The 22890-nt window shown below is 32.3% G+C and overlaps 1 protein-coding gene across 1 annotated transcript in view; it reads right to left on the minus strand.

The window, feature by feature from the left end:
• Positions 1–2025: 2025 nt before the first annotated feature.
• Positions 2026–22890, minus strand: part of LOC114325448 (protein Wnt-7b) — a 444311-nt gene continuing 423446 nt past the window's right edge. Inside the window, exons 4-5 of the mRNA XM_028273521.2 lie at positions 21305–21677; positions 2026–8019 (exon numbers count right to left, since the gene is read on the minus strand). Coding sequence (XP_028129322.1) covers positions 7868–8019; positions 21305–21677 — 525 coding nt within the window. The 3' untranslated portion in view covers positions 2026–7867. The remainder of the gene's footprint in view (positions 8020–21304; positions 21678–22890) is intronic.

The following is a 22890-nucleotide window of genomic DNA, read 5'->3' on the forward strand; positions in this document are numbered from 1 at the left end:
AAAATGTTTTAGAAAAAATGAGGGCTTCGATTGTTTGAGAAAAGTTGTACGTATTTTTGAAGGCAACTTTTCTGAAGATCTTACGACTTAATATATTGTTTTATTTTTGAGTATTTTTAATATGCATTTGCATATTTAGACAAATTTAGAAAAATACCTGCATATTGGCAGTAAAAGTAATGCATATATATGCGCATATTTTGGTAATGTTGTGTTGCATATATTCCGCTCTCTAATGATGAACATTTTTTACAGTATGTACTTGGTTCTGTACATAAGTACTGTAAACAAGCATGAAAAAGATTTAGATGTTGACTCATTTACATCTGATAGCGTTCTCAATATACATTGTACATTGTACATACAACTTAACTAATTTATTATATAGCTCCAAAAACTGTAAAATCGCAAAGAGAGTTAATAATAAAGAACTAATAGATAAGCCACTATCTAGAAGAGTACATGTGAAGTAGAGTATAAGATCCATAAAGCATTTTACAGGTTTCTCGCCATTATTTCCTTTCCTACGCTCTCTTATTGATTCTTCTCCTCTCCATATTTTTTTATCGTGTGGTGTCCATGTCATTTTTGATCTATAGTTAGCGTCATTCTTTGTACTTGACTACATATTTATACAGTATGGTGCAAATGAAAGAAATAAATTCGTTATATCGGAAACCGGCGACTTTATGAAAAAATCCCGAAACAGGTCGATTTTTATTTTTAAATTATGATATTTTGGCATATATATCACACAAGTGACGTCATCCATTTGAGCGTGATAACGTAATCGATGAATTTTTTAAATGAGGATAGGGGTCGTGTGCTAGCTCGTTTGAAAGGTCATCAATTCTCTATTCAGTAATAAAAACACTCACATCGGTATTTATACAGGGGGTTCAAAAACAATTTTTTTATATTAAATTAATTGAAAAGCAGAATATATGTAATTTATTTTATTCAAAATACATTCACCACTCTCAGAAAACAGGAAAAAAATGTTTAATCGAAAAAATTACATTGCTTTTCGCTTAAATTAATTGTTCCAACTTCAAAAATGCAGGTGCCTAGCGCCTAGGGGGAGCTGGCTTGAACATTGAATTTAAGCGAAAAGCAGTGTTTATTTTTCAAATAAACATTTTTTTCTGTTTTCTGACAACAGTAAAAAGTATTTTGTATTAAATAAATTACAAAGGTAAACTTTTCAATCCAAATAGTAACATTAATAATATTGAATAGTTGCTATTAGAATTAAAAACTTTACCTTTCAACTGCCAGATGACGCTAGTCACCTAATCCATATACGTCAGTTGCAATGTGGGGGTAGGCTTTCATGGTTGGTCACTTCGAGTATGGAGCAGCAGGCCTACGTCTCTCCGATGATGACTCCAACAAGAGTCGAAAATCGTCGATTCAGAGTGCTGGACTGCGCTCCGTATTTCTAAGTGAAAAATAAGATTGTTTTGCCTTCACATTGCAACTGAATAAAAATCTCTAGAAAGATATACACTCTTCTTTTTTTGTCAAATATTTTAATTTAAAAAATTGTTTTTGGACACCCTGTATAAATAATGAAGTTAATGTTTACACTGATGAATAGAGAATTGTATAACGTTTCAAATGAGCAAGCACACGATTTCTATTCTCATTTAAAAAAATTATCGATTACGTCATCACGCCCAGATAGATGATGTGACACTTGTGATATATTTGCTAAAATATCATAATTTAAAAATAAAAATAGACCCGTTTCGGGATTTTTCCTTAATGTCGCCGGTTTACGAAATAACGAATTTAGTACTTTCATTTGCACCATACTGTATATCATAGTAACTATTTTGTTCGCATGCCATTAACCAACATCGTCTCTTCCTATTTTATTATTTGTTATTCTTTCATACCGGAATTTTACAGCAATTTTCTACAGAAGTCCATGTCAGTTACATTTCTCCATAAGTTTAATTTTTAATATTTTCCTGTAGTAAAAAAGGAGTTCCATCATGTACTAAATTGAAATATCTGATGTTTTGTTTCACATTTGTTTTTATTAATAAAAATCATTATTAGTGATATAAAATAAGGACTATTTACACATATAAATATTAACAAAAAATACAATAAGGAACAGCGTGGAAATCTCCACAGTAATAGCGTTGTATTTACCCTCCGTTAGTCGCTATCGGTGTCACACACCGACGACAGAATTATTCATTCGGGATTTACAATATAACTGTTTTTTTCTATCGCCACTTTCTGTACCTCTTCCTATCAACTAACCTCGGGTTAGTGTACATTCTTACCTACTTGGGTACAGTTGTGCGAGTTTTATAGCTATTTTCGGTGCAAGACTCCGTAGCAACTAACGGTGTGGTTATTACTTTATTGGCATAACTTGCAGTTCAGGTAAATATGTAATATCTTATTATTGCATTTTATCGGAAAGTTTTGGTCAAGTCTTATTTATAGATGTCCTTTGAAGCCGAACAAAAACGTTGGAATGGAATTATGGGAAATGGTTCCTAGCGACGATGAAAATTATTTTGACGATGAGAGAAGTGAAAATGAAAGCGGTTTTTCATTTTATATCTGTTGTTTTTCAATAAAACATTTTCAAAAATATTTTTCAGTCATTCCTATACACAATATAAAAAATTTGTACGAATTTTATAGCAATAACTATTTTTTTTTAAATTGTCGGTCTCTGACACCGTAGCGACTCTTGATGCTCCGTTTATCCTAGCGACTAACGGAGGGTTAATAGCAACTGAGCAAATATATCTCCAAATCATAATAATCTTTAAAAGTGATAAAGAAAATAAAGCAGCTACATTTCAAAGAGATTACCTCAAGAAAATTAAGACAACATAGAATAATGTTACTTGCCAAATAATATCTGATCTAAGGAATATGGAAGTATCAAGAAGAAGGGCACTGTCACATTTTTATTAACAGTTTTTTGTACATTTTGGAAGCAAAACCGATTTTCCAATAATTTAAGAATTAGCGAGCAAAGTCATTAAATTTTAAAATTAATGTAATGATGACTTGAAATTAAAAATGGAATGATGCTTTTCATTAACTGAGTTGCAAAAAGCTATTTTATTGTTTAATGTCTTAGTTGACAATAAGAAAGGTTACAAAAGTTTATCAATTTAGTAATATGTAATAAATTGCAAACGAGATTGATTCATTCATCAGAGTTTTATTAAATACCTATTGGTTAACCAAATGGTGAAAAATATCCCACATAACAATTTCATGTTCTTAGTAGATTCATAGAACATACTTTTCAGAAAAAGTATATACTGAGAATGTGCGTAATTACCATTGCGAATGTGCAGAGCAGATACTGAGTATATACTACATTACAGTACTTAAACGTTCTATGTATATACTTAGAATGTACTACCGCACTTCTTTTCAGTATATACCAAGAATGTTCTTTTTAGAACATTCCAAGTGCTATAAACCTTCTATGTGTATACTTAGAACATACTACCGCACATCTTTTTAGTTTATACCAAGAAGGTACTTTTTAGAATATTCCAAGGAAGTGCTATAAACCTTCTATTTATATACTAAGAACGTACTACCGCACATCTTTGTATGGGAAGAATATTATATTTTTAAGAATATTCTAAGAAAGTGCTATCAAGTGCTATATTGCTTAGAAGTATGTTTTCAGCATCACCTAATTTCATCTTCAGGTTCTACTGGTTCTACCAAATATCTATTTACATATTTTAATTGCAAATGAGAATGTAGTTAGTACCTACATTCTACAATATTACTTAAAAAGTAAGTACATATTTATAAATTTTAGTTATTTATATAAATCATTATATAATATTTAGCTAAACTAAACTATGCATAATAAGTAACTAAAATTTATATAATACTTATATGTACTTACCTATTTAAGTAATATTGAGTTATCAAAATAGATTATATGTATTTTGAAGCACCGCAAACAAAATAAACAGATTATGTATGTTCTTTAGTCCTAGTACTACATCATTCGCCTTCATCCTTAACACTGCATAGATCCATAGATGATACAAATAATGAAATAATGCCTGTTTTCTTTTTCATATTTTACGGTTTTTTCCTATCCCTGATCCATTCAGGTAAGAATAGAAATGGTCAGACTCTTCTATGGGTCAGAATATGATGGGGGGAGGGGGAGGGTTATGAATGTATTGTGGAATAACAAAATCGGTGGTCAGTGTTGCCAAACGGAGAGAAATTTCCCTTTTTGCGGGAATTTTCAACATAAAAGGTGATAAAGGGAAAAAGTTAACTCAAAAGGGAATTATTGTTCCAGTCCAAATTGTAAAATATTAAGAAAAAATCAAAATATTTGAAAATAATTCAACATATCTTCTCAGATTTTGTAAACAGGAGGGAAGTTTTTTTTTATAAAAGTGGGAATTTTTAAGGTAAGTTGACGGAAAAAGCTTACTCGACGGTTGGCAACGCCAAAGCCTTTGGTTGCTTTGGTTGTGCAGTTTGGCACGTTTTGGTTCTGCGAAATGGCCTATTGAATTGAATGTACCTAAATTCAAATTCCAAGGATGTAAAAATACTAATGATTCATGATAAACTCGAAATGGTAAAGTCATTTCAATTATGAAAACGAATTTTTAATAGTACCTATGTAAACGTTAATACAATTAATGTTTAAACTTTTTTACCCTACAACAATTTTGAAATGAAATTCGTCCAATACTACCTACATACATAAATTTTATTAATTATGTATTCTAAAAAATAACGAAGTTGATAATCTATAAGGCTAATATTATACTTCCTATACATACAAATTATTTTTAAGATATTTTAAAAGTATCTACTTATAAGTATGTGTTAAGAATGTACTTATAAGTATGTGTTAAGAATATTCGATAAAGGTATATTCTAAGAATAAACTTTTACGAATATTCCGAGATCCTACGTACACGAATATACTTAGTATATTCGGTACGAGAATATACTTTGAAGTATATGCAAAGAACATGAAATTTAGAATGTTTTTTAAGGTAGATGCTATGCTTGTACTACACATATACTAAAAAGAATATACTCCGACGAATGTTGGTAGTATATGCTTAGAACATGATGCGAACATCATTGTTATGTGGGTATGTACCTACTATTTAGTTCCGGTACTTAAAAATTGAAAAAATCACAAGAAAAGTATAAAAGTTTAATAGACTAGATTTGGCATCTATGAGTAATAATATCAAATATGAATAGTACAGTAATTCAAGCAATTCACCTCGCAATTATAAAAGCCTTCATGGATTGTTTTGAAATGTTGATAGTAGCTCAAAAATGATGCAAATAATAAACTTGACTTGGTGCCAATGTATACTTCCACCCCGGGGGTGAATTCCACCCTTTCTCGGGGGAAGAAATTTAAAATTTCAAAATAACACTGGTAATCGATAGAGACTTGAATTTTCTAAAGAAAATAAAGAATACAATATTTTTATTAATAATTTCTGAGTTTTTCGCGATGGAACATTCAAAAAAAAAACACGTTTTTCAACAGTTTTTCGAGAATAAATCGAAAATTACGCATTTTCAATAAAAAATCATTCTTATTAAAATTGAATACTTTCAAAAAACAAAGACACTCATCAGTCTTAATTAATTTTTTTTAGATAATATTAAGCAACTTATAATTCATTGAAAACGAATTTTTTGTTTTTCGTAAATTTATGTAAGATTGAGCTCAATAAAATACTTTTTCAGACCTTTAAAATAAGCTCCGATAAAAGCATCTAGCATGAAAATTAAGCAAGTTATGACGAAAATTAGTCAAGTACCTCGAATTTATAAAAAAAAGAATGTGTGTGTACTTTGTACGCACGTAAGAAGTTATACTTCTATTATATAATTTCATTGAAATAAATAATATATTTAACAGGTTAGTTGCATTTTATTTAAATATTAAACTAACTTTCTTACCTACCACTTTCAAAAATTTTTTATTAAAACAACCAAAAATTAAAAAAAAATGAATCATCCGGGATTGGAACCCGGGACCTCTCGATCTCTGGTCCAATGCTCTACTAACCAAGTTATCGAGCTCCTTGCAAGTGACGTATCGGATATAATTACACAACACGGTGACAAATAGATCAAGTGAAGTATAAAAATGTTATACCTAGATATTTTATTATCTTACTACCGAGGAAGACAAATCCAAAGACATAAAAATTATAATAAATAATACATTTACTAAAAACACTAACATATTCTTTTAACGACTTATTTGCGCTGATATATACATACCTATCTTGAAAGATTAGCAACGAAATACATACTGTTTGTGTGCGCATGCGCCAGGGAATTATTAAATTTCACTCTCGATCGTAAAGAAGATTAATCGTAGCCCATGTAAAATTAACTTTATTTATGTTCCAACAACACGTTACAAAAGTTTGAATTATTTAGAACAATTAAATTTTGAAAAAACTTGTTTTAACCCTCCGTTACTCGCACACGGTGTGGGAGACCGGGCCTGTAAATAAATTCCTGTAACTCTGCTTGTAGTGGGGATTTTGAATGGCTACTTCGTATACTTCTTCAGTGGTCAATCAACTGTGGGTAAAGTCAGTTCGCAGTGTAAAAAATAGTACTGTCCTTTTGTTATTACGCAACACGGTCCCGTACACCGTGTGCTAGTATTTGTGCACCAATTTTTGTGTTTGGATCACACATCGATATTTTTAATTAGTAAGGTAATTTAAGATCTTTTCCTTATTTTCAATGTTTATAGATTAGTTTATTTATATTTATATATATATATATATATATATATATATATATATATATATATATATATATATATAAATATATAACTTACCCAGAACCATCAGAATGAGGTTTAGGGAGATATGTGGTTTACCAACAGAACAAGTACCAGTCGTAACACCAGGAACTTCAGATCGCTGTGCTGTTTGTGATTGGAAGAAAAATAGAAAAACAAAGTTTTACTGCCAAATATGCTCAAAATATCTGTGTTTGGAACACCATTGTTCCAATGAATGTGACACCATTGTGTATTTCATGTTTTAAAAACGTTAATTAATTTTTATAACTTTTTTTGTTACTACAATTACTCTTTATTTTTAATTTTTTTGTGTATTGAATTAAGATCTAAAGTTCTTAGTAAACAAATTTAACCATATTCAATTTTTTTTCACTTCCAAAGTTTTTGTATATACATATAAATGGATAACAAAGAAAATTATTAAATTTTTGATTAAAGTAATATAATGTGAACACAAACGCATATCTACAAAATTATATGATCATATATTCATTAAATAATTTAATCGTACACAATTTTGCAAAAAAAAATAATTTTAAAACACTGCTGACCCATATTTTTGGACCCGGTCTCCTGCACCGTGCGCGAGTATCCGATCACAAAAAGTTGGCGCGAGTAACGAAAGGTTTTAAGTAAATTTTTTTTCGATTTTTCAAAAAATACGTTATTTTTTCAAAATATCTCAAATACTATTGGATTAATGAAAAAAATGTTCCATCCAAACATAATTATAGCCCATTACCGATTTAGATCATTAGTTTTCAATTTATTGGAGTAAGGGGTAGTTTTCACCTCTTAAAAATAAAAAGCATCCTTTGCGACCACGTCAGGGTAAAATGAACTTAATACCAAATTTTCAAGAATATCGATGAAGGTCCTTAGAATTGCGAGGTTTGAATCCATTTTAAGATTGAATGATTTTACTAGGAATTTTGTAACCTTCCCTATTGTTTCAACTCATTTATTCCATGGATTATAAATTAAATAATTTATTAAGTTATTTTCACAAACTAAACAGCGTTGTTTCTATTTACACATATATTCTTCAGTTCTTTCGCTACACGTATCGCACTCCACTTTACAACACCAGTGAAATTTGCATCTACATTGAAAGGTCTTTGTGTACTGGTGCGTATTATAGCCTCTTCCGCAGCACATTAGATCACAACCGTCGGTCCCTAAAACAATTTAAATTATAATTATACTAAAAAATCAATAAAATGATTATTAAATATTTTAATTATGATTCGATCTTATAGTAGGGGAAGCAAGTATGCTAAATTTAGAGTTACTCGAGCGTTATGGGGACCTATTGGGTTGTGAAGATTAGATCCTAAAACTAAAAAGAAAATAAAAAAACTTATACAGAAGTAAAAACTTCAAGTTGTATACTGGTATACAATCGTTTATTAAAAAACTTCATAAAATGTCGTGCAAAACGTTTTCGTTCTAATTCAGAACATCTTCAGTGCCTAGAATGTAGTATTTCCACGTTAGATTAAGGCAAAAAAGGTTAAAATTGTGACTGTTAATGAGAAAACATGTGGAGAATACTTACATTCTGCTAAGTGGTTAAAATTAGCACACTAATTAAAGTGGTGACATCATAATATATGGTTTACATGTTAGATTTAATAAAAATATGGTGAATACCAGTCGATGTTAAAAGATTAAAATCAGTACATACTTAAAGGGCAACATGCTTCCCTGCTCGAAAAACTAGGTACTTGCCAGTTCAATGGGCACAGACCAACTGATAAAATAGGAAATGTACTTTCAATATGACATGACAGAGAGTGACATGACAAGGTAAGATAAAGTCAATTTTTGGTTAAGAACTTCAAAAAGTGTAGTTTTTAGTTCGGATTTTAATTAAAATGTAATGGTTGTTAATAACTGGTTGAAAACGTAATTAAAATTGTTTAAAAAATTAGAATCTATTGTAAAGTCTAAATTAGCAACTCTCTATTCCAGAAAAAACTTTTGGATTGTAGGATTTAAGGTTGGTATAATATATGGTTAAAAGTGTGACGTCATCGGTTGTAAAATGATAAGGTGAAAGTTTAATTTAGTATAATAAAATGAGATATATACTACATAGTAAACAATTAATGACCTGACGTGGAAGGATTGGATGGTAAATAAAGCAACTAATTTTATATGTTTTAACGATATGTACCTACTATTGGTTGCCTAACAAGATGGGAAGTGTTTAGATTTAGCTGCATACTATTGTAATGATTAATTCTGTCTTTAAAGATTGGAGAGGAGTTGTGGAGAAGTTAAAGTAATTAAAAAAATACAAATCAGGAAGTGAATGATAATGTTAGAGAAATAATTTTAAATAATAAAATGAATAAAATTATGTAATGGAATTAATAACGAAAAGGGGAAATAAAATATGTGGCAGCAAAATCTAATTACTCTCTGTCATGTCATATTGAAAGTAGGGAAGCATGTTGCCCTTTAAGCATGTACTAATTTTAATCTTTTAACATCGACTAGTATTCACCATATTTTTACTAAATCTAACATGTAAACCATATATTATGATGTCACCACTTTAACTAGTGTGCTAGTTTCAACTACTTAGCAGAATGTAAATATTCTCCACATTATGTCTCATTAACAGTCACAATTTTAACCTTTTTTGCCTTAATCTAACGTGGAAATACTTCATTCTAGGCACTGAAGATGTTCTGAATTAGAACGAAAACGTTTTGCACGACATTTTATGAAGTTTTTTAATAAACGATTTTATACTAGTATACAACTTGAAGTTTTTACTTCTGTTTTAAACTATGGTATACAGCCAACTATTGGAATTTTTCCATTGATTTAAAAAAAAATTTAAGTTTTCCATTTTAGTCGGGACTTTTTTAATTTAATTTTCCATTTCCAACAATCGTTTTTTCCGAATAGCGCCATCTATCAATAATTAGGTACCCAAAAAAATATTTTGAATTAAATTAATTGAGACAAAAAGAAGACAGCATGTAATTTATTTCATGCAAAATCCATTTTACTGCTGTCAGAAAACAGAAAAAAATGTTAATTTGAAAAATAAAGATTGCTTTTCCCTTAAATTAAATGTTCAAACTGCTAAGAGGCAGGTGTGTGGCAGCTTTAATATTGAATTTAAGCGAAAAACAATATCTGTGGCAGTTTGACAAAAGCTGATATGTCCACTTTTTGTGATTTGGACTTTTTTATGCCAGTTGATAGTGTGTGATTATATGCTGCATCTGCCCAAAGTTGATATGTTCAGTGTACTGTAAAATGTAGTTAAAATGTAGTTTTGGTCATATGTCCATATGACCAAATCAACGTTTGCCAAAAGCTGATGTGTACCCTTGTCAGTTGTAAGTCATAAAACATTGCGCATGCCAAAAGCAGATATGTACACTTGAAGTGGATTTATCATATTTTGGCAGACATTTTTTTATATTTCTTGAACTTATCTTGTTTCTTTAGGAGCAGTACTTTCTTTATTTTGTATAAAGATTTTGTGTTAAAAATGTTTAACTATATTATGTTGGCAATATTTTTTTATTTAGGAATTATACATTATACAGGGTGTTTCCAAATAAGTATGACAAACTGTAAGGGATAATTCTACATAAAAAAATAAGTAACAATTTGCTCGATAAACATATGTCCGCAAATGCTTCGTTTCCGAGATAAGGGGTGTTGAAATTTTTTTTTCAAGCTGGCAATTTATTTATTACTCTAACACCGGTTGAACTATGACAATGAAATTTAATAAGTTTTAAGCAGTAGTTATTGCCCATTACGTTATTCTTAGGAAGCTCTCATACCAAAAGCGATATCCGAACGATATTTGTAACAGGCAACATCCCATATAGTCCAGACTGTATCGTCGCCCCCGTTAGGTAAATTATTCCGATCATTTTTTTTTGCACAAACGTTTTTCTTAAAAAGAGGTCCTTATAACAAATACACAGAGTGCCGGGAGGTGCCGCGGTCGGAAAATTGTTTAAACAATTTTTTTAAACAAATTTAAAAAATCAATTTTTTCACTTCGTACCAATTTTTTTAGATTCTTTGGAATATTATGAGCAAAAAGGGTCTCTTATGAATTTTCTCTAAAATTAATTGTTGTCGAGTTATACGCGATTTCAAATTTGAAAAACGCGAAAATGGTCATTTTCAAGGCTTTAACTCTTAGGAATTATTATTATGAAAGTCAGAAAAAGACTAAATCAAAGTTTAAAGCACCCCCTACATGATCCTGAAGAAATTTGTGTCAATAATTTATTACTAAACTGTTATTTTTAACTATTAGCGCTAACAGCGTATGGAGGCGGCCGTCAATGTGAGTGCGAGTAAGATGCACCATTGGTTGCCGGAATGGTGCATCTCTTTCCCACTCACATTGACGGCCGCCTCAATACGCTGTTAGCGCTGATTAATTAAAAATAACAGCTTAGTAATACATTAATGACACAAATTTCTGCAAGATCATGTAGGGAGGGGGGGGGGATTTAAACTTTTATTTAGGCACTTTTTGACTTTCATAATAATAATTTATAACCGAGTCATTAAGCCTTGAAAATGGTCATTTTGGCGTTATATATATCTTAGCTTAGCTATATCTTAATCTTAGCTTTGATTCCAGGCCATACTGGAGTAAAGGGGAATACAGAGGCTGATAAATTGGCAAATATAGTCAAGACTTTAAACATTTCTGCAGACATTGAAATATATAAATTTCACTTTTTACCTTTTATTAAACACAAAATTGTAAATGAGTTTAAAGTTGAATGGACAAAACAGTTTAAAACTAAAGTGATTTTTCTACAAACCCTTGGTTCCACAAATTCACATTTGGGGATCGAAGGCACTTGACATCAATTATTAGAATGCGTTTGGGTCAATGCCTCATACCAGATCATTATTGGTTTAAAATCAATTGTAGTGATACTCCTTTTTGTGAATGTGGACAAAAGTATAACTCATATGTTACTGAATATGTTACAAAATAAATCAACTTGACCTGTATCAGGAACTTGTTAATACAGGAAGTCCAACCCCCATTTCAATATAAAATTGTCTAGATAATATTAATGACCAAATCTTAAGAACGATCAATCAAATTAAAATATAAAATAGTTATTTGACAATCATAATACAATGAATTTAACGAAGGGAATATGTAAAAATCCAGACCCCTTGAAAAGAGTATTCCCTTCCAATTGCAGTCTAAATACGAGAACTGGCCAAGTACCTAAGAAGTGGAGGCCAAGAAACTAAAAGGAGAAGAAGTGATTTTGGCGTTTTTCAAATTTTAAATCGCGTATAACTCGAAAACAATCAATTTTAGAGAAAAATCACAAGAGACCTTTTTTGTCCATAATGACCCAAAGAATATAAAAAATTTACGAAGTGAAAAAATTGATTTTTTGAATTTGTTTAAAAAAAATTGTTTAAACTATTTTCCGACCGCGGCACCTCCCGGCACCCTGTGGATTTATTATGAGGACGTCTTTTTCAGTAAGTTTGTGCAAAAGAAAACGAATCCGAATAATTTACCTAACGGGACCAACAATACAGCATGGTCTAATAAATATCTGCGGTTAATTTATGTCTTCAATTCACTTAAACTACCTAGAATTCTTTAAAAGCTCGTTCGGGATCGGATTCTCAAAAAAGGACAGTAGAGTGTGCTGTGTGCCAAAGGCCCAGATGTGTGTATTTGGGATTGAGGGCGTACAATAAGAGGGATAATAGGGCATTATAATTTTTGATATAATAGTTTTATTGGTCAATTATAGGTCAATTTTTTACAATAATTTGTTTACTTACATAATAAACTTAAAAAAGTCTTAAAAGCATAGACATGCTTGTTGACTTATCTATATAATGTTTACAGATTAATATTTACAGTTTTTTTGACAAATCAATTTTTTCTAGTATAATTTAAATTTGTTAAATTGGTACACAAATCCCTTTTTTATTTAGTCCAAGTAGTATAAATAATTTTATATATATAATCTATATCTAAACCTTTCTTAAGGTGTTCGAAAAATACATTTCATGCATCTATATCAATTATATCATATACAAATCGTCTCCACTCTTGCTTATTCTTGGACCTTCGTTTCGCTTCAGTCGAAGTTGTATTTTTCTTCTTCAGAATCCTTACCACTTCATCGTTCCAGGTTTTCTTTGGTCTCCGTTTTCCTCTCTTGTTTTGTGTACTTTTGCCTCCCATACGCGTTTTACTTGTCTATTGTCGTTCATTCTACACAAAAGCCAAAAGGATTTAAGCTTGTTCTTATCTAGTATTTGTGTTTTTGGTTCGACTTGTAGTTCTTCTGTTACAATGCTGTTTCTTATTATATCGCGTCTTGTAATTCCTTTTACTGTTCATGGGTACTTCATGTCCATTGAGTTTATTCTATTTTTCGATGATTGTGTTAGCACCCAGCTCTCAGTAGTATAGGTGAGAATCGGCCTGAAGATGATTTTATATACCCCCATCTTCGTCCTGCTGCTTACTTATTTCTTTCCAATGAATGCTCTGTTTAAGCTGTAGTACATTCTGGAGTCATGGTTATCCTTTCGTTGACTTCTTCTTCTGATCTTCCTCCATTTTCTATTTTCATACCCAGGTATTTATGTATATGTTGTTACTTGTTCTAGTTTTTGGTTATTTATCTCTATATTTACTTGAGTATCCCCATTTCCCATGACCATTATCTTTATTTTCTCCATGTTTATTTTCATATTTCTTTCTAAGTGATATTTTTAAAGTTTATGGGCAATTGATAGTCCGTTCGCTGACGGTAAAATAATGCAAAACCTATAAATTTTAAAGATCCGCTTAAATTGGCATGAAATTTGGCATATACATATTATGTAGGTAGCATGGGGGCCCAGCTTCATCCCTTCTCGAGAGTAAAAAAATATACGCTCAAAATAAGACCGGAAATGGATAAACTAACTAATTCTAAGCAACTTTTGTTTTATAGCATTTTTTCACTAAGTTAAAATTTTCGAGTTATTTGCGAGTAAATATGTTCATAAAAAACACATTTTCAGACGGTTTCTTGCAACTAACTCAAAAAGTAAGTATTTTATCGAAAAAAAAACACTCTTAGGAAAAATATATCCCATAAAAAAGTGAAAAAAATGGTTTAGGTATGAGATTACCTAGTAAAAGAAGAGTTATAGGTAATGAAAAATACATTGATACTCGCCAAATTTCAAATCGAATATTTCAACGTGAAATAACCAAAAAATAAAGCACTTTTTGGGAAAAACTCATTAAAACTTTTTTAAATTGTTTAAAAACAACTTTAATTTTGTTTTAGTAGCAAAAGTAAGCAAGTTACGCTCAAAATAACGTTGATCCCTTCCTTTTTTGGTAAAAAAATTGTGAAAATCACCCCCTAATTAGCATCCTCAGTGAAATTAATCATTACCACTTCATAAGTTGCTTTACTCGTGTATACTTATATTATTGTTTATATGGTAAGTTTCACCGGTTGGAAGTGCTTATTTTTGAAGGGGCTGTAGTTGAGGCTTGAACTAGTCACTAATTACGAGTGCATGCACATTTAAATTTTTCAAAAATTCTTATTAGTTTTCTCAGGATTAAAAAAAAATGAATCAGGATTTAAAAGTATTGGACCGAAATTTTGCGCAAGTATTGTATATTTTTGTAATCAGTATTTTAAAAGCTTTTAAATGAGATGTTACATGATGTACTTTCCGATTCAAAAAAATCTTAGTTATGACTGTCACACGAATATACTATGATTGTTTTAAAAATCGACCTGTCCGATTTGCATATTATGTCCTAAAAGTAAATAAGTTAATATGTTCAACCTCAAGTCAAAATTCATCAGAGTATTACCCTTGGGAGGTAAATAGAGTCGTTGCAGAGGATTATCCAAAAATATTAACAACAATAGTGTAGCATGAACATGCTGAACCCATTTTTTTTCTCTGACGTCTTCTTAAAAATTGCAAAGCTACAATAACGTCTTCTTCGCTTGAAGACATTTCAAATACTGATATTTGATATACTTACTGAAGTTCCAAAATTATAGCACGCTCCTGTATTCTACATTATATAAAATGTGTGCATGCGACGTTATCTCTGTTGAGTATAAACAGATGTACGCTATTATGAAATAAATGTGCAACATTTTACGTATGTATTTTATCGTATGTGTTGCATTTGGTTTGCGAGCTCGCTTACGTAATACGTCAAATTAAAAATAATTTTTGAATTGCTCGTATAATTTTTGACAAAAAATATATCTTGCCTTTTTTCATATGAGGCGCCGTTTCATACAAAAAAAAATAATACATCTTAACGCTTACAAAGTATTCGAGGTAGTTACCATATTATGCATATAAACTTATTACAAATACTGTGTAAGTAAACGTTCAGGTGAGGGAGCACGCCAAACAGAATTCTATTTTAGTGACGTCACGTTGCCTAGCAACCGTCGATTCTCCCATTATGAAATTCTATTTTGTGACGTCAGCAAAATTTGGCGTGCTCCGGGCCCAGATGTTTAATTTTTTTGCATAAAAACGGCGCAACATATGAAAAAAAGAAAAGATACTTTTTTTATCGCAAATTGAACCATAGTATGGTATAACTGGACCCAAACTCAGACATCCAAAGTGAAAGTTATCCTCCAACACCCAATTGTTCTATATGGTCCATATAATGTTCAGAAAAAAGTCACACCATTTTGAGCATCGGGTTTGGGGGGGGGGAGGGGGGAGAAATCGGTAAATTCGTAGTTTTTTACGTTTTTCGTCAATATTTCTAAAACTATGCAGTTTAGGATGAACAACCTTCTATACAAAAATATTCTACATAAAATTTGAAATAAAAAAGGCCCTATGCATATTCCTTCTAAAATGAACGGTTCCAAAGTTACGGAGATAGTATACAGGGTGTCCAGAAACTCTACCGACAAACGAAGACAGGAGATTCTTAAGATAATTTTAAGATAATTTAACCCAATCACTTAGTCCGAAAATGCCTCCTAAAGAAGCTGGAGCTCTTTGAAGACGGCGCCGTGTAATTAGTTTTTCTTAAATACCTCCAGAACGCTTCTATTTAGAAAAACAAAAATTGGTAAGCGTATTTATCTTCAAGATATAAATCTAATCCATCCATTGAAAATTTCTAGTACCGATCATAGGCGTCCGTTTTGGGTAGGGTAACGGTTATTTTATCGCATAAGTTTTTTATCTTTATTTTTTATGAATTTCTAACACTGGAATATTAAATTGTGAAGTATTCTAGTACCAAAAAGGTACTCTTGTTTTAAATCGGTAGGACACACCGTTTTCTAGAAAAATCGATTTGAAAATTTTTCGCTTTTTGAATTAAAAAAAAAATTAAAAAAAAACTGTTTAGAAAGACGAAAACTTTATATTCCAGAAATAAATCGATTTCATTAATTGCGAATTTCTAGCACTGGTCATACGCGTCCGTTTTGGGTAGGTCATGATCAACAGTTATTTTATAGCATAACTTTTCTGTCTTGAATTTTTGAGCACTTTTGACACTAGATTATTAAATTATGAGATACTCGAGTACTAAAAGTTACTCTTACTTTATGTTGGTAAAATACTTCGTTTTTTGTTGAAAAGTGCTTTCAATTTTTTTTTCAAATTTCAAAAACGAAAAACTTTCAAATCGATTTTGCTAGAAAACGTTGGGTCCGACTTAAAGCAAGAGTACCTTTTAGTACTAGAATACCTCACAATTTAATAATCCGGTGTCAAAACCGCATAAAAGTTAAGGACAAAAAAGTTATGCGATAAAATACCCGTTACTCTACCCAAAACGGACGCCTATGACCGGTACTAGAAATTTGCAATGGATGGAATCGATGGAATCGGTTGATAGTCAAGATGTACGAATCATAGAAAAATTATACTGGCGTCAAACAGCGACAGCTTGCATAAATGGAAAATCAACAGAAATATGCAAAATACAAAGAGGCGTCAGACAGGGTTGTATACTGTCCCCACTGTTGTTCAATTTGTATTCAGATAGAATATTTAAGGAAGCGCTGCATAATTTGGAATGGGGTGTGAAGGTTAATGGAATTCTGATAAATACAATCAGATATGCAGACGATACAGTTATTTTAAGTGATGATATGAATGGATTACAACACCTTTTAAATGCCATTGACAGAGTGGGAAGAGAGTTTGGCCTAAATATAAACTGTTCAAAAACAAAGTACATGGTATTTAGCCGTTTGGCCCATCAAGATTCACGGTTATATGTTGATGGTCATATGATTCAAAGAGTACCCAGTTTTAAATATTTTGGTTGCCATATTACTGAACGACTAGATCCAGATAAAGAGATAAAATGTAGAATCGAGATAGCCCGCACGACATTTTTAAAAATGAGGTCAGTCTTCTGTAATGATACCTTGCAACGTCAACTTCGAAAGCGCATGATTAAATGCTACATTTGGTCAGTCCTCTTGTATGGTGTCGAAGCATGGACATTAAAAATATCCACCATTAACCGTTTGGAGGCCTTTGAAATGTGGCTGCACAGACGTATTCTAAAAATACCATGGACGGCTATGCTGACAAATGTGGCAGTCCTTAAGAGAGCAAATGCTACCCGTGAGCTGCTTGATAACATCAAATATAGAAAGATGGCCTATTTTGGACACGTAGTAAGGGGAGACCGGTATAATATTCTTCAACTTATTATGATGGGTAAAATCGAAGGACGCAGAGGAATTGGTAGAAAGCAGGCCTCTTGGTTGAAGAATATCCGGGAGTGGACAGGAATAAAGAAAGCAGAACACCTATTTAGAATAGTTCGAGACAGAGACAGTTTCGCCATGTTAATCGCCAACGTCAAGGGGACTTGATAGGGCACGTTAAGAAGAAGGAATCGATTCATCTCTGAAAAGTAAATACCAATTTTCGTTTTTCTAAATAGAATCGTTATGGAGGTATTTAAGAAAAACTAATTTCATGACGCCATCTTCAAAGAGCTCTAGCTCCCTTAAGAAGCATTTTCGGACTAGGTGAATTGGATTAAATTGTCTCAAAATTATCTGAGGAATCTCCTGTCTTCGTTTGTCGTTAGAGTTTCTGGACACCCTGTATTATAATTGGTCCAAAAAAAGGCCTAACCCAGACATCCAAAGTAAAAGTTTTCCTCCAACACAAAATTGTTCTATATGGTCCACATATTGTTCAGTATAAAGTTACACCAATTTGAGCGTCCGGTTTGGGGGGAGATGGGGGAGAAGTCGGTAAATTAGTAGTTGTTTTACGTTTTTCGTCAATATTTCTAAAACTATGCTTTAGCGTAAATTATGTTCTATACTCAAATTTTCTACATAAAATTTTAAACAAAAAAGGTCCAATACATAATTATTATAAAACCAACGGTTCCACAGTTACGGAGGGTGAAAAGTGGAGGTTTTCGATAATTTTTATATTTTTTGGGCAATTTATATTATTACTGATGAAAGAAATTTTTTTGTAAATAAAATTTGCTACTTCAGTGGCCGATGGTATGTTAGTGATAAGCCCTTGAAGAAACGTCAACCTCACCACCCAAAATCATCATCAATTGTCCAAATAATATAAAAAGTGTCGAAAACCTCCACTTTTCACCACCCTCCGTAACTCTGGAACCGTTCATTTTATAACAATTATGTATAGGGCCTTTTTTGTTTTAAATTTTATGTAGAAAATTTTTGTATAGAACATTGTTTACGCTAAAGCATAATTTTAGATCTATTGACGAAAAACGTAAAAAATCTACTAATTTACCGACTTCTATTCCATCTCCCCCCCCCCCCCCAAACCGGACGCTCAAAATGATGTAACTTTTATAACTTTTTACTGAACAATATGTGGACCATATAGAACAATTTGGTGTTGGAGGAAAACTTTTACTTTGGATATCTGGGTTAGGCGTTTTTTGGACCAATTACACTATACTACCTCCGTAACTTTGGAACCGTTCATTTTAGAAGGATTATCCATAGGACCTTTTTTTATTTCAAATTTAATGTGGAACATTTTCGTATAAAAGGTGATTCATGTTAAACCGCATAGTTTTAGAAATATTGACGAAAAACGTAAAAAACTACGAATTTACTGATTTCAACCCCCTCTCCCCCCCAAACGCGACGCTCAAAATAGTGTGACTTTTTTCTGAACATTATGTGGCTCATATAGAACAATTTGGTGTTGGAGGATAACTTTCACTTTGGATGTCTGGGTTATGCCATTATGTGGATCAATTTTATCACACTACCAGGAATTCAAAAATTATTTTTAATGTGGAATATCTCAGTAGCGTACTATTATTTTCATTAAAAAAAATTCAGACCATTACCCGTACGCTCGTCAATGATGAATATAAAATTGTAAGTTAAATGGCAAAAAATGCGCAATAACTACCTCTTAAAACCCACCAAATTTTATTACAATATTGCCAGTAGTTTATTTAAAAAACGTTTGCCAAGAGCTGATATGTGCACTTAAATCCGTCAATTTTTTGCATTTTGCAAAATTTTTTTATGAAATTGGTAGCTAGGTTATATTTAAACTCATATGAATAGCTGTAAAAAATTAAACTCAAAACCAAATATGATATTTCTAAAACTGTGATTTTATGGACGTCGCAGAAATTTGAAGTTACTCTCCTGAAAAGTATCGAAAGTGGACATATCAGCTTTTGGCAAACGACCACTCATATTTATTTATCAAATAAACATTTTTCCCTGTTTTCGGAGAACAGCAAAATTTATTTCGAATTAAATAAATTATATGCATTCTTCTTTTGTTTTAAGTAATTCAATTTAAAAAAATGTTTGGGCACCCTGTGTAAATAATTATGTTAATGTTTATATTAGTGCATAGAGCATTAAAATAACCTTTCGAATGAGCTATCACACGACCTCTATTCTCATTTAAAAAAATCATTGATTACGTCATCACGTCCAGATGGATGACGTCACTAGTATGATATATATGCCAAAAAAATTATAATTTCAAAATTAAAATCGACCTGATTCGGGATTTATCCCAAGAGTCGCCCATTCTCGAGAAAATGAATTAATTCCAACTTATAAACGTCCTCACTGAATAGTAGGGGTACATTTGCAGGGTACAAGGTTTCTGCCCATGTGATTTTTTGATGTACTCGAGTAACTGCAAAATCCCCGCTTGGACTCCCCTACCATTAGTGAAAAATACATAAAAATGTCGATAAAGTATATGGGGTGGCACTAAATTTTTTCAATATATTTTTAGTTAAGAATATTATTAGCATGAAGTATCTGAATTTACAGTTTAGAGAACCTGTATGAAACGAGTCTCTGTGTACTCTAATGCAGAGCATGGCATTAGTAAAATAAGAAAATCTACGATTTCGTTTTGATTTAAATATGTCTCCCTCCATCCTCCGAAAGTATTATTTCTAGGTCTACCTGTTGTCAAGGAGGCTCTGAGGAAAACAAATGTACACCAACACTACCGTAGTTTCTCGATATAAATTAAAACTATTTATATCGCATTATGGTTAGAACGCCCTCTAACGGAGAATAAGTGAAATTAATTTCGACTCGATTCAAGTTCTCTCTTTAACCCAGGTATGACAATACCAAAAGGCACTGTTAGGAAAATATTCCAATTTACAGTTCAGAGAACCTGTATGAAACGAGTCTGTGTACTCTAATACAGAGTATGGCATTAGTAAAATAAGAAAATCTACGGTTTCGTTTCGATTTAATGTATCTCTCCTATTTAATGAAGTATTGATTAAGTATCTCTCCTATGGTGCTACACCACAAGTCGGACCCTAGCCTCCCCAGCCTCCATCTCCAAGTATCTTCTTTGTCTGTTCTCCTCAAGGTATCCACCGTCAATATATATTTAGTATCAGTTCTCACTTCGTGTATCAGCTTCTTCCTCGGTCTTCGTACTGACCGACGTCCCACCATAGTTCCACTAACCGTTCTGCTAGATGTTCTGTTATGATCCAGTCTTATAAGGTGACCTGCCCAGCGCAGCCTTTGTATTTTTGCATAATTTGCTATTGAGGGTTCTTTTTAATATCGTACAACTCGTGGTTAAACCTTATTCTTCTTATACCATTGTTGCAGATGGGTTCCAATATATCGGTAGGCTATCTGATCGACTGGCTTTAAAATAATGATGTTGTCAACATTTTATGTTGCGTTGCTGTAACGACTTGATTAAGATGCCACATGAAAATATCTTGAAAATTTGAAGGTTAGGATTAAAGAAAATAATGAAAAAAATGATGTAAAATAAATAAACGGTTCAAGGAACACTAAAATACTCATTAATACATCAAACTGATGACAGATATGACAGATGTGAATTTACCGTGAATATTTGTCGACCTTAAAAGAGGAAGAAATTTAATTAATTAATTTTATTTACCTCTAGAGGTTCGGTTACACTGTCTTCCTACAGTACCTAATGATCCCGCTGCAAGGTCCCGCTCGCAATAATTTGGAGACATTTGTAAAAACACTAACTCAGACATCTTTGGCATTTTCTTAACTGGTACCTTTCCCTTAGTCAGCACTAAGTGCTGCTGCTGTCTCCTGGCTCTTCTCGGAGAATCTACGTTTCTTGGACCATGTAGACGCTGTCCAGAACTCGCCGCTACCGATCTGGCTCGATAATATTTCTTCATTAACAAGTCACCTATTTGTCGGAACGTTGGAAGGGTCTTCCAGCACGTTTTCATGGTGCAGCTTCCAGAGACGCCGTGGCATTTACATTCGACTATGAGATTCATTTTTACGGCCTAAAAAAATAACATTGCATTTATTATGTACGAAGAATCAGTAATCAATAATAATCAATAATAATAATAACAGTTAATAAAGTTAAATTCTACGTTTTTCAACCTAATAAAAATATTTGTAAAATAAAATACTTTTAAAAGATTTTTAATTGAAAAACTTATTGGACCATTTTCCTCATGACAACCTCCATGGCCAAAAATTGCAAGCCAGATAGATGCTGCAGTGAAGACAAGAGGGAATTCTAAAAAGTTGCAATTCACAACCCCGTCTACAGCTTGGTAAAGTTCCAACGGAAAATGGACCTAGTTACTCTATAGGAGTAACACTAATATAAAATAAAAATGCATACCATTTTTATTCAGTTACAATGGGAAGCCAAAACTGTCTTAATTTTCTCTTAGGTTATCACCGGTTATAACCAGGACACACCCCGGCGTGCAGTCACGTATTGCAACGAACGAAATGGCAGGGATGCCCTAGCGGCAACTGCTAGCAAAAGACTAAGTTGTCCTGGTTGGGTCAGAGAGAGCAGCATATGTGCCTCCTGATGAGAGACTAATAAGTTTCGAAACCGGTAGAGGTGCTTGCTGCACTATCTGATTGAACTGGAGTAATGATGCGACTGTAGTTTCGTGTTGCAACGAAATTGAAAATGGTTATTCATTTTTGATTTACATGTTTACTCTCATTGGAGTACGAAGGGAACCATTCTCGTTGGAATTTTACCGCGCTGAGCAGATGCGACGTGAATTATAAATTGTAAAAATCCCTCATCTTCCTTAGTCTCAGCATCCGTTATGGCTTGCAAATTGTAGAAGCCTCGGAGGTATTACCAGAGAAGGTTCCCATTGTTTTCAATCTGGTAGGATGCAGAGTAACATTTTTTGATGTTGTTTTATGTGCTAATAGATTGGAAATTTAGTCTTTTTCTAGCAGTGGCCGCTAGGGCATCCCTGCCATTTCGTTCGTTGCAATACATAACTGCACGCCGGGGTTTGTCCTGCTTGGGTCAGAGAGAACAGTGCCTCCTGATGAGAGACTAATAAGTTTCGAAACCGGTGGAGGTGCTTGCTGCACTCTCTGATTGAACTGGAATAATGATGCGGCTGTAGTTTCGTGTTGCAACGAAATTGAAAATGGTTATTCAACGAGTAGGTAGAGTAGGTACAAGTGCAAGCGGGGCAATTTCTACGTAGCATGCTTTAACGCATG

Source organism: Diabrotica virgifera, chromosome 1, assembly GCF_917563875.1.
Source record: "Diabrotica virgifera virgifera chromosome 1, PGI_DIABVI_V3a".
In the NCBI taxonomy this organism is placed as follows: Eukaryota; Metazoa; Arthropoda; class Insecta; order Coleoptera; family Chrysomelidae; genus Diabrotica; species Diabrotica virgifera.